The 15194-nt window shown below is 48.6% G+C and overlaps 1 protein-coding gene and 1 pseudogene across 2 annotated transcripts; both read left to right on the top strand.

The window, feature by feature from the left end:
• Window positions 1-439: 439 nt before the first annotated feature.
• LOC309830323 (ufm1-specific protease 1-like) lies at window positions 440-858 on the top strand (annotated as a pseudogene). The gene has a single exon. The product of its transcript is annotated as an ufm1-specific protease 1-like (transcript).
• Window positions 859-8328: 7470 nt separating this feature from the next.
• Window positions 8329-14323, top strand: RTL6 (retrotransposon Gag like 6). Its single transcript, XM_082666697.1, has 2 exons — window positions 8329-8409; window positions 8627-14323. Exon 2 carries the CDS (start codon window positions 8941-8943, stop codon window positions 9658-9660), a length of 720 nt encoding a protein of 239 aa, XP_082522823.1. The 5' UTR covers window positions 8329-8409; window positions 8627-8940; the 3' UTR covers window positions 9661-14323.
• The last annotated feature ends 871 nt before the right edge of the window (window positions 14324-15194 follow it).

Below are 15194 nucleotides of genomic sequence, written 5' to 3'. Positions count from 1 at the left end.
TGTATATCTACAAAAAATCTTGGCTCATCGCCGCGGGGCGCGCCTGCGGTCGGGGGAGAGCGACCCCAGGGCCCGTTCGCCTGCCCGCAGTTCGCCCAAGACTCGGGGCCGAGAGGAAGCGCTAGAGTCCAGAGTTCTCCCTGGAGTTCGCCCCGCGCCGCCTGCAGGACGCATCTGCCTGGCCCGGCGACCGCCGCTCCCGCCCACCGCCCTGGAGCCGCTGAAGGACGTCCACCTGGGCCTGGCCCCGCCCGGCCGCGGCCGCGCTCGCCTGGCCCTCCTCTCGGGCCATTACATTTACTACCATTACGGCTGCGACGGCGTGCACGACCGGGGCCGGGGCTGCGGCTACCGCACTCTGCAAACGCTGTGCTCGTGGCCAGAGGGCCGGCCGGCGGGCGTACCCGAACCGGCTACAGTGCAGGCGGCCCTGGAGGACATGGGCGACAAGCCCCCCGGGCTCCGGGGCTCTCGGGGATGGATCGGCTGTGTAGAGGCCAGCCTCTGCCTTGACCACTTCGGGGGTCCCCAAGGGCGCCCATGTCACGTGCCGCGTGGAGCAGTGCTTCACGGGGAACTGGAGAGGCTCTATTCCCACTTGGCAGGGGCCGGGGGGGACCTGTAATGGTTGAAGGGGATGCGGATGCCCAGTCAGAGGCGTTGCTTGGCCCAGGCATGGAAGCCTACCTCCTGGTATTGGACCCTCACTGCTGGGGTGATCCGAAAAACCCCCGTGAACTACAGGCTGCTGGGTGGGTGGGCTGGCGAGAGGTAAGCTCAGCCTTTGACTCCAACTCCTTCTACAACCTGTGCTTGACCAGCTGTGACTCGGAAAGGCAGCTGCCCACCCTGGACTGAGGCTAAGGACCCAGAACTGAGCCGGCTCTAGCGCTGTACCCGCTGAGCTACCCCATCTCAAAGGCAGAGGCTGCCTGATGTCAGACCCCCAGGAAGTCCCAGCAGAGCCTGGGATCTTTGGTGTCAATAAAGTGGCAAGGCCCAGCACACCCCCCCGCCCCCCAAAAATAAATCTTGCGTGGGCTTTGGTAGACACTGCATGAAACCTGCGTATCATTTTGGGGAGAACTGACTCTTTATTGTGTTGATTCTTCCAAACTATTTCACAGTGCATCTCTTTCTCTATTTAAATCTTTTAAAATTTAATTTTTAATTTAATTTAATAAAATTTAATTTTTAATTTAATTTAATAAAATTTAATTTGATCAGTGCTTTATTGTTTTCTGCATACAAATCCTGTACAAATTTTGTTAGATATACATCTATGTATTTTTGAGTGATTGTATATGGTATTGTATTTTAAATTTCGCTGACCTTGTGTCCATTGTTAGCATATACAAATAAAATTGATTCCTGTATATTCACCTGCATCTTGTGACCCTGCTGAATTCACTTATTGTTCTAGGAAGTTGTTATTGTTGTTTTTGGTAAATGCTTTGGGGTTTTCTATGTAGACAGTCGGGCCAACTGCAAGTAAGGACAGTTTTATTTCTTCCTTTCCAATCTGAATGTCTTTTATTTCCTTTTTTTCCTTTCCTCATTGCTCTGGCTAGAACTCCCAGCACTATGTTGAATAAAAATAGTGAGAGGGAACGTCCTGGCCTTGTTCCCATTCTTGGGGGAAAAGCACACTTAGTCTTGACCATTAAGTATGAAGTTAGCTATTGGGTTTTTGTAGAAACTCCCTGTCAAGTCAAGGAAGTTCCCCTCTGTGCTCATTTTTCTGTGACTTTTGATCATGAATGGCAGCTGGCTTTTTTTTAAAAGCTCTAACTCACATACTATAAAATTCCCTTTTAAAAAGTATACAATTTAGTGGGTTTTAGTATATTCACAATGTTGTACAACCATCAACACTAACTCTGGAATATTTTCATCACCCCAGAAAGAAACCCTGTCCCCTTCAGCAGTCACTCTCCCTTTCCTCCTTCTCCCCAGAGCCTGGAAACCAGGACCCTGCTTTCTGTCTCTATGGGTTTGCCTACAGAGGACATTTCATAGAAATAAAATCATACAATATGTAGCCCTTGTGTCTCACTTCTTCCACTTAGCATAGTGCCTCCAAGGTTCATCCACGTGGTAGCACACACCAGTACGGTCAGCCCTCTGTGTTCGTGGGTTCTGCATTTGTGGATTCAACCAACCGTGGATCGAAAATATTTGAAAAATTTCCAGAAAGTTCCAAAAAACAAAACTTGAATTGTCTGTGCATGGCGACTATTTAGATAGTGTTTACACTGTATTTATCACTATTTATATAACATTTACATTGTATTAGGTGTTATAAGAATCTAGAGATGATTTAAAGTATATAGGAGGATGTGTATAGGTTATATGCAAATACCATGCCATTTTATATAAGGGACTTGAGCACCCGCAGATTTTGGAATCCATGGGGGGTCCTGTAACCAGTCCCCCGTGGCACTGAGGGACAAGAGTGTTCCACTCCTTTCTATGGCTGATTAATATTCCATTGTACTGTGATACCACATTTTGTGATCCATTCATCAATTGGTGAACGTGCAGGTTGGTTCCTTTTTTTTCTATTATGGGTAATGCTTCTGTGAACATTCATGTACAAATGTTCATGTAGACACGTGTTTTCAATTATCTTGGGCACATGCCTAGGAGTGGAATTGCTGGGTTATATAGAAACTCTATGTTTAGCTCTTTGAGAAACTGTTCAACGGTTTTACTGTAGCTGCACCATTTTACATTCCCACCGGCTATGTATAAGAGTCCCAGTTTTTCTGCATCTTCACCAACATTTGTTATTGTCTGTCTTTTAGATTATAGCAATACTGGGGAATGTGAAGTGATATCTCATTATGGTTGTGATTAGCATTCTCCTAAAGGCTAATGATGTTTAGTATATTTTCATGTGCTTATGTGCCCTTTGTATATCTTCTTGAGAGAAACGTCTATTCAAATACTTTGCCCATTTAAAAAACTTGGGTTATTTGTCTTTCTTATTATTGAGCTGTAAGAATTCTTTATATATTTTGGGTATTAGACCCTTGTCAGATATATGATTTGCAAATATTTTCTCCCATTCTGTGGGTTATCTTTTCACTTTTTTGCCAGTGTCCTTTGAAATAAAAAGTTTTAAATTTTGGTGAAATTCAATTTACCTATTTTTTTCTTTTGTCATTTGTACTTTGGTGCCATATCAAAGAACCTGCTGTCCAATCTAAGCTCACAAAGAAAATCCCTAGGTTTTCCTCTAAGAGTTTTATAGTTTTAGCTCTTACATTTAGGTCTTTGATCCATTTGAGTTAATTTTTGTATAGGGTGTGAGGTAGGAGGTCTAACTTCATTCTTTGCTATGGATATCCAGTCTCAGAAAAGACTATTCTTTGGTCATTAAATTGTTTTGGCACCCTCCTTCAAATAAATTGACTAAATGTTAGGATTTATTTCTAGTCTTTCAATTCTATTCCATTCTACTATGCTAGATCATACATTCTTGATTACCATAGATTTGTAGATAAATATTGAAATTGAAGGCTCTGTTGTCAAGTGCATATATGTTCATAATTGTTGTCTTGATGAATAGATCCTTTTATCACTACAAAATATCCTTCTTTTTCTCTAGTAACAATTTTTGTCTTGAAGTCTGTTCTGTCTGATATTAGTGTAACCATTCCAGTGCTCTTTTTAGCTTGAGTGGTATATCATTTTTCATTCTTTTGTTCAACTAACTTGTGTCTTTGAATCTAAAGTGTGCCTCCTGTGGATAGCATCAAATTGGGTCATTTAAAAAATCCATTTTGCCAATCTCGACCTTTCAAGTGGAATGTTTAATCCATTTACATTTAATGTATTATTGATAATGTAGGATTTACATCTGCCATTTTGTTATTTGTTTTCTATATGTCCTATTTTCTTTGTTCCTCTATTCCTCCATTACTGCCTTCTTTCATATAAAATAGATATTTGATTACTGTACTATTTTAATTCCCTTGTCATTTCTTTCACATATTTTTTGAATTATATTCTTAACGTTGCCCTGAGGATTACAGTTAACATCCTAACTTATAAAAATCTAGTTTGGATTAATACCAACTTAATTTCAACCATTTAGAAAACTTTACTTCTAAATAGCTCCATCTCCTCCTTACTCGCTTTGTGCTATTATTGTCAGGCAAATTACATTTTTAAAAATAAATTTATTTATTTATTTTATTTATTTTTGGCTGTGTTGGGTCTTCATTGCTGCGTGTGGGCTTTCTCTAGTTGCAGCAAGTGGGGGCTACTCTTCAGTGCAGTGCATGGGCTTCTCATTACGCTGGCTTCTCTTGTTGTGAAGCACAGGCTCTAGGCACGTGAGCTTCAGTAGTTGTAGCACGTGGGCTCAGTAGTTGTGGTGCACGGGCTTAGTTGCTCCTCAGCTTGTGGTATCTTCCCGGACCAGGGCTCAAACAGTGTCCCCTGCATTGGCAGGTGGATTCTTAACCACTGTGCCACCAGGGAAGTCCCTACATTTTGAATATATTGTATGCTCATTAGTATAGATTTGTAATTTTTGCTTTACACAGTTGTCTTTTCAATAATACAGGAGAAAATAGAGTTACAAACAAAAATACACTTATACTGTCTTTTTAATTTACCTATGTTTGTACCTTTATTGGGGCTCTTTATCTTTGATATGAATTCCAGTTACTGCCTAATGTCCTTTCATTTTAGTCTGAAGGACCTCTCTTTATTATTTTTTGTAGGGCCAGTCTGCTAGTGATGAATTCTCTCCAGTTTTATTTACCTGGAAATGTCTTAATTTTCCCTACATTTTTGTAAGAGAGTTCTGCTGGGTAAAGAATTCTTCATTGATAGTCCTTTTCTTTCAGCACTTTAATTCTATCTTCCCATTGCCTTCTGGCTCCCATGGTTTCTGATGAGGAACAAACTGTTAATTTTATTGATGACACCTTATATAGATCACTTTCTTCTCTCTTGCTGCTTTTGAAATTTTCTCTTTGTCTTTGACTTTCAAGAGTGTGGTGATGATGTGTCTAGGTGTTTGAGTGTATCCTACTCAGAGTTTGTTGAGCTTCTTGGATGTGCAGATTAATGTATGTCATCAAATTTGGGGAAATTTTTTGATTTCTCTGATACCATCCCTGGCAGGGGGTGGGGTGAGGAACGTCATTTTAGCTTGGCAAGTGTGGAAGTCTCGGCTCCTTACTTAGCCTTTGCTGGCACGAATAGTGATGGGGCCACTGATTTTTCTGCAGCATTTGGCTGGAGTAGAGTGGTTACTGTCTAAGTATTCCATCTTCATAGGCTATCTCTTTCCTCATTCTTTGGCTTGAGAGGGCAGGCTTTTTGGAGGAGCTTTTTTTTTCTGTATGCCTCTTCCAGATTGCCAGCTTCTTTGGCTGCAAATCTGAGCTATGTGATACAAAAGAATACCGCAATCTAGCCAGTCTGCCTTTTTTCTTCCACCTTTTCTTTTTTCAGTTGTTTTCAGTTGTGCTTTGCTGAAAGAATAGGGAAGCATGAAACTAATCCATCTTCCCAGAAATGGAAATTGACTATATTTGTTTTTAGAAGGTACTTTTTCATAGCCACCTTATCTTGTTACATTTCTACTTCCCCCACCCCCATTGTTTGTTCTTTTCACAAATGTTATTCCTTCATTAGTCTCATTGAGCATCCTAAGTATGCTTACTTAAAGTCTTTTTTTCCAGACTGTTCTATTATTTAATTTCACCTGGAGTTAATTCATATTATGATTATTGATTTTGGTGGCCATTATTCTTAGCATTAGATGTCTTCATGGGCTTCAGAGTTTTGATTTTTAGGCTCAATTTTGGGTAAAAGGGTATCTTTCACTTTCTTTCCCTCTTTGTGTGCTCAACCCCCCTCCATCTTGAGGCCCCTTCTCCCCCTGGTCTAGCAGTTTGGGGTCACTCCAGTGATGCCTGGTCTGCAGTACAGAAACGTGTTTTATATTGGTGGTTCACAATTCCTGGCCCTCTGGGGTCTACTTGTCAGCCATGGGGCATGAGATTAATGATATTGGATGGTCTCCCTTGTCCTAGGGCCACACCTTCACAGAAGGTGTTACCCCATGAAATGGTTGAAGAGATTTTTCAGACTCCTCTTTGACATGGGGGTGAACACTCTCTCCCCTCATTTCAAATAGGAATCCTGACTCTGTTTCCAGCCTTGTGTCCTCATTATGCCTTGGGATCCAGAGTCCAGCAAGCCCATGGCTTTGTCCATACTTAGCAGTTTGTGTTTCTGGACCACAGTGGAGTTTATATTGCTTTTGAGCCCAGCCAGATCCTCTCAACACTTTATTGTATAGTTTATTGTTGCGTGTTTGCGGCAGAGAGCAACACCTCACAGCCTGAATCATAGCATTATCTGGATCTGAAGCCAAATACTCTGTTTTTCTTATTTTAATATTTATTTTCATCTTTATTTAGCTCTATTTTATGCAATGCCACTTTGTATCCTGTTTGAGATAGGTGAAATACAAATAAATTATATATTTCTTCAAGTTTATGTTTCATCATTTCTCAAATCAAGGCGCACCTTATATTAAATGCATCTGAGAATTTAAGATGTATGGTGTCAACCACACCTGGAAATGCAGCAGACACTTCACTCATATGCACAGAAACCAGTAACCTGCGGAGGTGCGATCCGGGCGCTGAGGCAGAAAAACCGGTGGGGTGACTCACAGGAATGGATTCCTCTGTGTGTTTGGAAAAAGTGGGAGGGGTAGAGGGGTATAGGACAACTTCTGCATTTGAAGTCACCGACCTCAGGCAAGATGAATGCAGCTCCTGCCTCCTCGTGAGGTGGGAGAACTCACAGAAGCAGTTTAAGGAAACATTGTCTCCTTTCTTTCCCCTCTTGCTTCATGTACTAGACATTTTCAGCTGGTCGCAAAAGGTGCACTTTTTGTCACACTGGGGTACACACAGTTGTGGCCACAGCTAGACTATCTCTTCCAAGTGCTGACACCCTCATGTTCCAACTCCCATTTTATAGAAGCAAAAACTGTAAAGGCATGAGTGCAGCCGACTCTGCCCAGGCTGCCAGAGGGGTGCAAGTGGCTGCCGGTAGTTCAGCCTCCTTGAAGACGGTGTCCTCGAAACACTAGCAATGGTGGGCGTCTTTTCTCTCCATTCATGCTCCATCCTGGAATTGACCATTTAGAAGTAGCTCAGCAAGGTCAAGTGGGAAAGGCATCCAGTTCCTGAGTCAAATAGCTCATACACTTTGGCCCAGTAATTTCACTCCTGGGCAATTACCCTGGCAAAGCTGGCAGAGGAAGGGGCTAGGATTCATACACAAGGGAGGTTTATAAAACTTCCACATGTAAAATAAGATGGAGCTCTATCAAAAGGGGCATATTAAATAAACTGGGTACACGATTTCATTGGAACATAGGCAGTAATTGAAAACTATGCTTTTGAAATAGTTTTAATGGAAAATGCTCAAATTCAGTGGGCTATTAAGGTCGCAAAGCATAAGGTACCATAATTAATATTTATTTATTTAATTATTTATGGCTGTGCCACGCAGCTTGTGGAATCTTAATTTCCCCGCCAGGGATCCAACCTGTGCCTCCTGCAGTGAAAGCATGGAGTCCTAACCACTGGACCACAAGAGAATTCCCAATAATTGATATTTTGTAATAGAATATACCATAGAAAAGTGACTGGATGGAAGTAGAGAAATATCACTATTTGTTCTCGCAGGTGGAGGGACTCTGAATATAAACTTTTTCAAAAAAGACTTCTCGGATATCAACATTTTCTACAGTGAATATACACTACATTGAACTTGTATTGAAGTTACAGTATGTAAAGCAAACTTCGTTAAAAAAAATTACAACCTATACAAAAAGAGCTTTACTAGCAGTCTTAGAAAGAATTTAAATACTTCTTAATTATTTAAATAATTTAAATTTTAATAATTCTTAATTATTCATAATAATAAAATCAGTCACCACTGATTGGCTGCTGAGGACCGGCACGGTGCAGTTGCCCGGGAGGCGGGGCTGGGCGCGCCATTTCCGGGGCGGGGCCTCGACCGCGCGCGAGCCGGTGGTCTCCATGGCAACCAGCGGGGCCCAAGCGAGGCGAGCCTGGAGCTGCCACCGCAGCCGCGCAGGCCCCGCCCGCACCCCGGCCCTCAGCCACTAGTCCTCCGCCGCGACCCCGGGCCCGGTCCCAGCTCGGCTGGTGTTCCCGCCAGAGGCTGCCCGCGCCTGCCTCCTGCCGCCGCCGCCCGGGCCTGACCTGACCGGGAAGCAGTTCCGGCGGGCCGCCGCCGCCGCCGTGACTCATCTGCCTGCCCGCATTCCCCGATCGGGCCATCTTGGTCGCGGCCGGCGCGGCAGACGGAGCCGCGGAGGAAGCCGCGGAGACCCAGGTACGCGCCCGCCGCCCGCCCCAGGCCCCGGCGCCGCCGCGGGTGCATCGGCCCTTTGTTCTGCCCCAGGTGGGCGCCGGGCCCGGCGTAGGGAGGGGGCCTCGGCGGGGGCGCCCGCCTCGCCGCCCGCTCTTTGCTCCTCCCACGCCGCGTCCCTTACTTCTAACCCCCGTTTCCGCAGTCGAAACCGTTTTTAAACCATGTTTTCGTCCTTCAGGGCCCAGAACAAGTCCACCCTCCTGTGCAGCCCGCCATGGCCTTGTGAGGGCGGCGATCAAGGAGCCACATCCGGAGCTGGGGATCCCCGAGGGTCTGCACCCCTTGCCTGGTCTGGCTGTGCTCATCTCTCGGTCCGTCTGCCCTGCCTTCTTGTTTGGGCTTCTGAGCCACGCTGGGTCTTGAACCCTACCCTTTCCTTGATTTCTCTCTTGGTCTACCCAATTTTAGCATTACAGGTGCTCAGGTTCTGGGGTACCCAAACCCCCTTCTCCCGCTTCATCCGTCTCAGCCTTAGGCCGACCTCTGGCCGCCATGGTTCAACCCCAGACCGCAAAAGCTGAAACCCCAGCCTCTGCAGCGTCTACCAATGCCCAAATGGATGACGTCATCGACACCCTGACCTCCCTGCGCCTCACCAACTCCGCGCTGAGGCGGGAGGCCTCGACCCTGCGGGCAGAGAAGGCCAACCTCACCAACATGCTGGAGAGCGTGATGGCGGAGCTGACCTTGTTACGCACCCGGGCTCGGATTCCCGGGGCGCTGCAGATCACCCCACCCATCTCGGCCATTACCTCCAATGGGACCCGGCCGATGACGACGCCTCCCACCTCGCTGCCCGAGCCCTTTTCCGGAGACCCTGGCCAGCTGGCAGGGTTCTTGATGCAGATGGACAGATTCATGATCTTCCAGGCCTCGCGCTTCCCCGGAGAGGCCGAGCGAGTGGCGTTCCTCGTGTCCCGGCTGACCGGGGAGGCGGAGAAGTGGGCGATCCCCCACATGCAACCCGACAGCCCCTTGCGAAACAACTATCAGGGATTCCTGGCCGAGTTGCGGAGAACCTACAAGTCTCCGCTGCGGCACGCCCGGCGCGCCCAGATCAGAAAGACTTCGGCCTCGAATCGAGCCGTGCGGGAACGGCAGTCGCTCTGCCGCCAGCTGGCCGCCACGGGCACGGTGCCCTGCCCTGTGCACCCAGCCTCCAATGGGACCAGTCCAGCCCCGGCCCTGCCCACCAGAGCTCGGAACCTTTAGGAATCGGCCACCACCCTGGTCCGTCTGCCGCCACCCAGGTAGCATACCCCTTTTGCTGCGTAGAAAGAAGTGTCCGTACCACACAGCATCGCCCTTGTTTGAAGACATCCCTTCCCGCCTCTCTCGTTCCATAAGGACATCTGTCATTGCTCCTGGGCGCCCTGTGACCCACCTTGCTTCCTGGTATCGCGTGCTAGCTTGGAACCTCCGTTGCATGTTTCCCTTCTCTCGCTTGCAATTCCAGCTCTTCTAGTGACCACAGCTCTGCTGCTGGGTCACGCTGACCCCGCAACACACTTTGGACCATTGGGGCTGACCTTTCCCAGCCTGACCAGGTTCACAGACGCTTGTCTTCCACCCTCTGCGGCCCCACGGCAGCTCCCCACCTGGCTGCCCTGTTCTCAGTAGTGAGCTTGCTGATGACAGAAAGAAGCCCTTTTGGCCAGGCGGGTGGCTTGATGGGGGTACCTGGAGAGGAGAGCCTGGCATCCTGCGCGTAGGTGACTGCCAGCCCCGCCAGGGCCCAGCGTAGCAGGCAGGGGCCTCGTCTCTGCTGTCAGCGGCCAAGGATCAGAGCTGGGAGTGGTTCCAGCGTTTCCGGGGGGCCGGCTCCACTCTGCACATGAGTATGCAGTCCTTGTGCCCCACTGCTGCCACTGGGAAAGACTGCTAATGCGGCCTTAGGGGGGGCCCCCGCAGGCTGCACCCCCATCAATGCCTGGCTTTAGCTGCCAGTGTTCTGATAGCGCCAGGACTGGGGGGAGTCCGGAACTCGCCTGCTAGGCAGGTCGTTGTGACTTGGGATCACTGGGCGTTTCCATCAGGCTTCCACAGGCAGCACATACACGTCCGTCCCTGCCTGAGACCCCCGGCAGGCTGAGGGTGGGCTCTAGAGGCTCACTTTGCTGCCCTGGACCCCCGTGGGAATCAGCGGTGGTGTCCCCCCTGTGGGAATCAGCAGTCCCCCCTCCTCTTTGCCCACTGGCACTTGGTGGTGCGCTTGTCTAGCTTGAGACCTGTTCCCTTCTCCCTGCAGGGGACATGTGGCCTTCACCTCAGCCCCTTGAGCCACACATACGGTCTCTAGGTCTCCAAAGCCTCTGTGTAGCGTGTCCTCCCCAGGCCTGGGCTGTCCATCAGACGTCCAGCCTTTGTCCCAGAAAACATGGACTCAGGGCTGGAGACCCAACTCCTCTGGGATGCGTCACTGAACCCTTAAGGAGAGAGGGTGTCTGCCTCTGCAGCCCCGGCCAAGGCCTTGCTGGCGTTTGCAAAGGAAAAGAGCTGCGGACTGCCTCGGTCCTAATGCGGTGACGGTGCAGAGCTGGTGCCCGTGTTCTGATTCTGAGGGACGAACCTGTGCCTCTTAGTGGTGGGTGGCCTTCACGGGGGACGCCCAGAACCACTTTCTAAATGAGTCTTGGTCAATCCCTTTGGACCGTGGTGCTCCCACCATATTTCAATGCCAAATGAACCGCATTTCCATGACCACCCGGGCGGTGGGAGATGGGCTGTCCTACCTTGGGTTCATCTGCCCCTGTTCTGCTGGTCCTGGCCCGACGGCCGGAGGACAGCCTCTGTGCACCCCTGCAGGCCTACGTCTTGGGACCCCCAGGGGTTGGCTCCTAGGGCCCATCCCCTCTTCCTAAGAGTTTCCATGATGCAGGGGAAAGTGGCTGCGCTCCTGAAGCAACCACCGCCTACAGGGTCAAGGGTGATCAGTGGTTGCTGGGGTTCGTGGCCCACTGCTGCCCACTCATCATAAACTCCGTTAGCCCAGTTGCCCTGCTGAACCACTGCCTGAACCCAGGCTTCAGGCCCCCCTGGATTCCAGCCGAGGCTGTTCAGGCGGGACCATGGTGCTCATTAAGCCTGAAGCCGGGGAGGGCGCACAGTGGGCCACTCTTCTGGGGGGCGGGCCCTCCGGTGTGGGGTTGCGCAGATCACTTGCACTTCCTGCTCTGTTCTCTTCTGCCTACCTGCCAGGTGGAGGTGCCCACAGCTGAAGGGGTACAATGACACCTGGGGAAAAGGAGGCCTGCAGGGGTAACTGACACCTTGAAGGTTTCCACGTGGCCCAGCCCAGCCAGGGTAGGAGACCCAGCACGGGAGCAGGGCAGGAACTGCTCGCCAGCCCCTGGCTGTGCCCAAGTGGCGTTAGAAGTCCTGCTGTGTTTGCATTCGTGCTGCATTTCAGCTGCTGCACATAACCAGGCCAGAGCCGCTAGGCAAGGCTGGCCATGCTGCCTGCCTGCACCCGTGACCGGCCCTCTGCATATGGGTCGTCGTGCCCAGCCTGGGCTGCTGCTGCAGCTGCGTCTGGGTTGGTGATTTGCTTGGGTTTTGCCTGTTGCTGCGCACGGCACGGGCTGGGGACTCTGCTGTTGGACGCCTGCGACCTTGTTGATCGCTTCCTCGACCTTGGAAAGCGGAGTAGATGCGAGGCTTGGGGTTGGACTTGGAAGAAGCCCCACGTTAGGAGCCCCTGGTGACTCTAGTGGAAGACACCCTAGTCCCCAGCTAGAGAGGATGAGACCCAGGCTTCATGCAGCCTAGAGCAAGGGCAAGTGACTGGGAGGACCGAGCTGGAGAAGGCAGCGGGGGACGGGAGCTGCTCTGTACATATTTGGGGTTTATAATTTCTCTGAATTTAAGAGAACAGGTGTTGATTTATGAAAGGGACAGGGAGTTAGTAGTGTTAAACAGTGCATGTGAGGGAAAGTTTTATGTTTTTCATGGTGTTGACATTATTTGGACTATATTGTGTCTGTCTTCTGGTCTCCGTGGTACCCCATCTGGTAAGGAAGCTTCATTGCGTAACAGGGCATCGTTCGAGATCAGATTTAGAAGAAGGGATGACCTCTGGCCTACTGTATAGTGTGACCTTGGGATTGACTTAATGTCCTGAAGCATTTCGGTGACTTCTAGGAAAAAGCCAAGACCCATCTCGCTGGTCCCAGGTGAGTATATGAGGAGGTCATGACACGGAGCCCAGAAGCACCCCATGAAGACGCAGGTAAGATGCACGAGCTGCTGCTGTCAAGAGGGACAGAACTACCTGCTGGACCATGATCCTGGCAGTTCGGCCTTTAGGAGGAGGAGCACATGTGGGGAGAGCTGGGCAGGTACTTAGGTTGCCTTAAGGGAGCAGCCCCGTGACTGTGAACGAGCACACACACAACGGGGCCAGCTACCAGGGGTGGAGTTTGGGTGGGAAGAGGGGAGAGATCTTAGCAGCCGTCCCTACCATCTTGTAACCAGAGCTGTAAGCCTGAGATCCCCTCTGCTCGGAAAGCCTTAGGTTAGGGGCTTAGAGATGAAGACACAGATGGGGCTCTGGAGAAGGCAACGCAGCACTGATTGTTGGGCCGGCAGCAAAAGCTTGCCTGTGTGGGGAGAGGGCTGGGGTTTAGGATAATTCCATCACCTACCACGTGTGGACAGAGCTGATGACGGGTGTGGTCTTGGGGTCCCAACGTCGGGTGTGGCCGTTGGCAGAGCACGGACGCAGTAAAGGTGGTGGGGTAACACCAGCTCCTCGCCGCGGCATCAGTAACTCCTTTGCATAACCAAGTAACAATGTCCTGGTTGTTTTCATTATCAAAGCCAACCTACACATCGTAGAAATTTTGGAAAATAAAGTAGTAGAAAGAAGTACGATTTTAACATTTTGGTGTTTCTCCTAGTCTCTCCCCGCCCCCCGCCCCCCATGGTTTCTCTGCTTTTTGTTTTAACATAGTTGTGATACTACCTACTGTAATGATACGATATCGTGTATTTTCATTTACGTCACGGGCATTTCCCCGTGTTATTTCTAATTTTATGTTGAAAGGCCGTGTGCTCCTCCGTCAAGCAGTGCCAATGGTTGATCACCAATGCTCTTACTAATTTTTCACCATTAGAAATTGATGAATATCTTTGTGCATAAAGTTTTCCCCAATGTCAAGTTATTTCCTTAGGGTAGATTCTCAGAGGTGGGGTTTATTGAGTTAAAGAATATGAAAACTTGTGAGGCCATGATTACATACTGACAGGTGGTCTCCAGAAATGTTTGTACCCATTTACACTGCCACCAGCAAAGATAAACGTGCTCATTTTACCATCTTGCCAGTACTGAGTATTCTCATCTGGCCAAATACTTGCTAATCTGATCATGAAAAAAATAGCATTGTATTTTAGTTTGCATTTTTTCGATTTCTAGCGAAGTAGAGCATCTCTTCGTGTCAAGCAGTTGTATTTCTTTTGTGTATTGTTGGTGTCCTCTGCTCTTATCTACTGGGGGTCTGATAAATTTGTATGAGCTCGTTATATATTAAATATATTAACCTGCTGTGTGTCATACTCGTTGCACACGTTTCCACCTTTTTACTTTGTTGTGTGTTTTACTGAAGTTTTAACTTGATACGTAGCTGATCCGTTCCCTCACTTGGCCCTGTGCCCACCAGACTCTTAAGGCAGGCACACATATACGGCTGTACCACTGCGCTGGCAGCAATGGCTGACGCATAGTAGGTACCCCACAAACGTTTGTGAGACTGGCGTGGATGGATGTGCTGGGCATCCATGGTGCGTCACACACACCACCCCCACCCCCAGAGTGCTTGTGAACCAAGAACAGTTCACAGACCTTTTGGTCCCAGAATCCCTTTGCACCATTAAAATCCTTAGGACCCCGAAGAGCTTCTGCTAATGTAGATTTTGCTTATCAATATTTACCATGTTACAAATTAAAATGGAGAATGTTTCAAAATACTATTTTGAAAATAAAGTCATTACCTGACAACACGAATAGCATATTTTAAAGAAAACTATTTTCTAAAAAAATTCAGTGAGAAGAGTGGCATTCTTTCATCATTTTGCAAATTTCTTTAATGTCTGACTTAATATCAATAGAAGACAGCTGGGACCTCAGACCTGCCCCTGTACTTCATCTTTTGCAAGATCACACATCACGTAGCCTCTGAAAAATTCCACCGTACACTCAGGAGACAGCAAGAGTGGAAAACACACAGGATATTTCAGTAGTATTACGGAAACAGGAATGCCTTCCAGAACCGGAAAGGGTCCTGCCCACTTTGAGATCCCCTGGTCTGAGAAGAGACAAGAGTAGTCCTTGCTGCAAACACCTCCATCTGTCCTTTGTGGTTTCCTTCACTGCTTTAAACTGAAGGTCTTTGTTTCCCTCTAGCATTAATAAAGGCACTTCTGGAATTAGTTTGGCTTGTAGTGTGAGGTGAGGCTCCAGCTTGACTTTTCCCCAGTTTTTTCTTTATAAATTTATTTTATTTATTTTTGGCGCAGTGGGTCTTCGTTGCTGCACGTGGGCTTTCTCTAGTTGCGGTGAGCGGGGGCTACTCTTTGTTGCGGTGTGCGGGCTTCTCACTGCAGTGGCTTCTCTTGTGGAACACGGGCTCTGGGGCACGTGGGCTTCAGTAGTTGTGGCTCGTGGGCTCAGTAGTTGTGGCGCACGGGTTTAGTTGCTCCGCGGCATGTGGGATCTTCCCGGACCAGGGCTCGAACGCTTGTCCCCTGGA

Source organism: Grampus griseus (genome assembly GCF_964374135.1).
Source record: "Grampus griseus genome assembly, chromosome: 11".
In the NCBI taxonomy this organism is placed as follows: domain Eukaryota; kingdom Metazoa; phylum Chordata; class Mammalia; order Artiodactyla; family Delphinidae; genus Grampus; species Grampus griseus.
The sequence above is the reverse complement of the archived record's forward strand: the minus strand, read 5'-3'. Positions and strand labels throughout refer to the sequence as shown.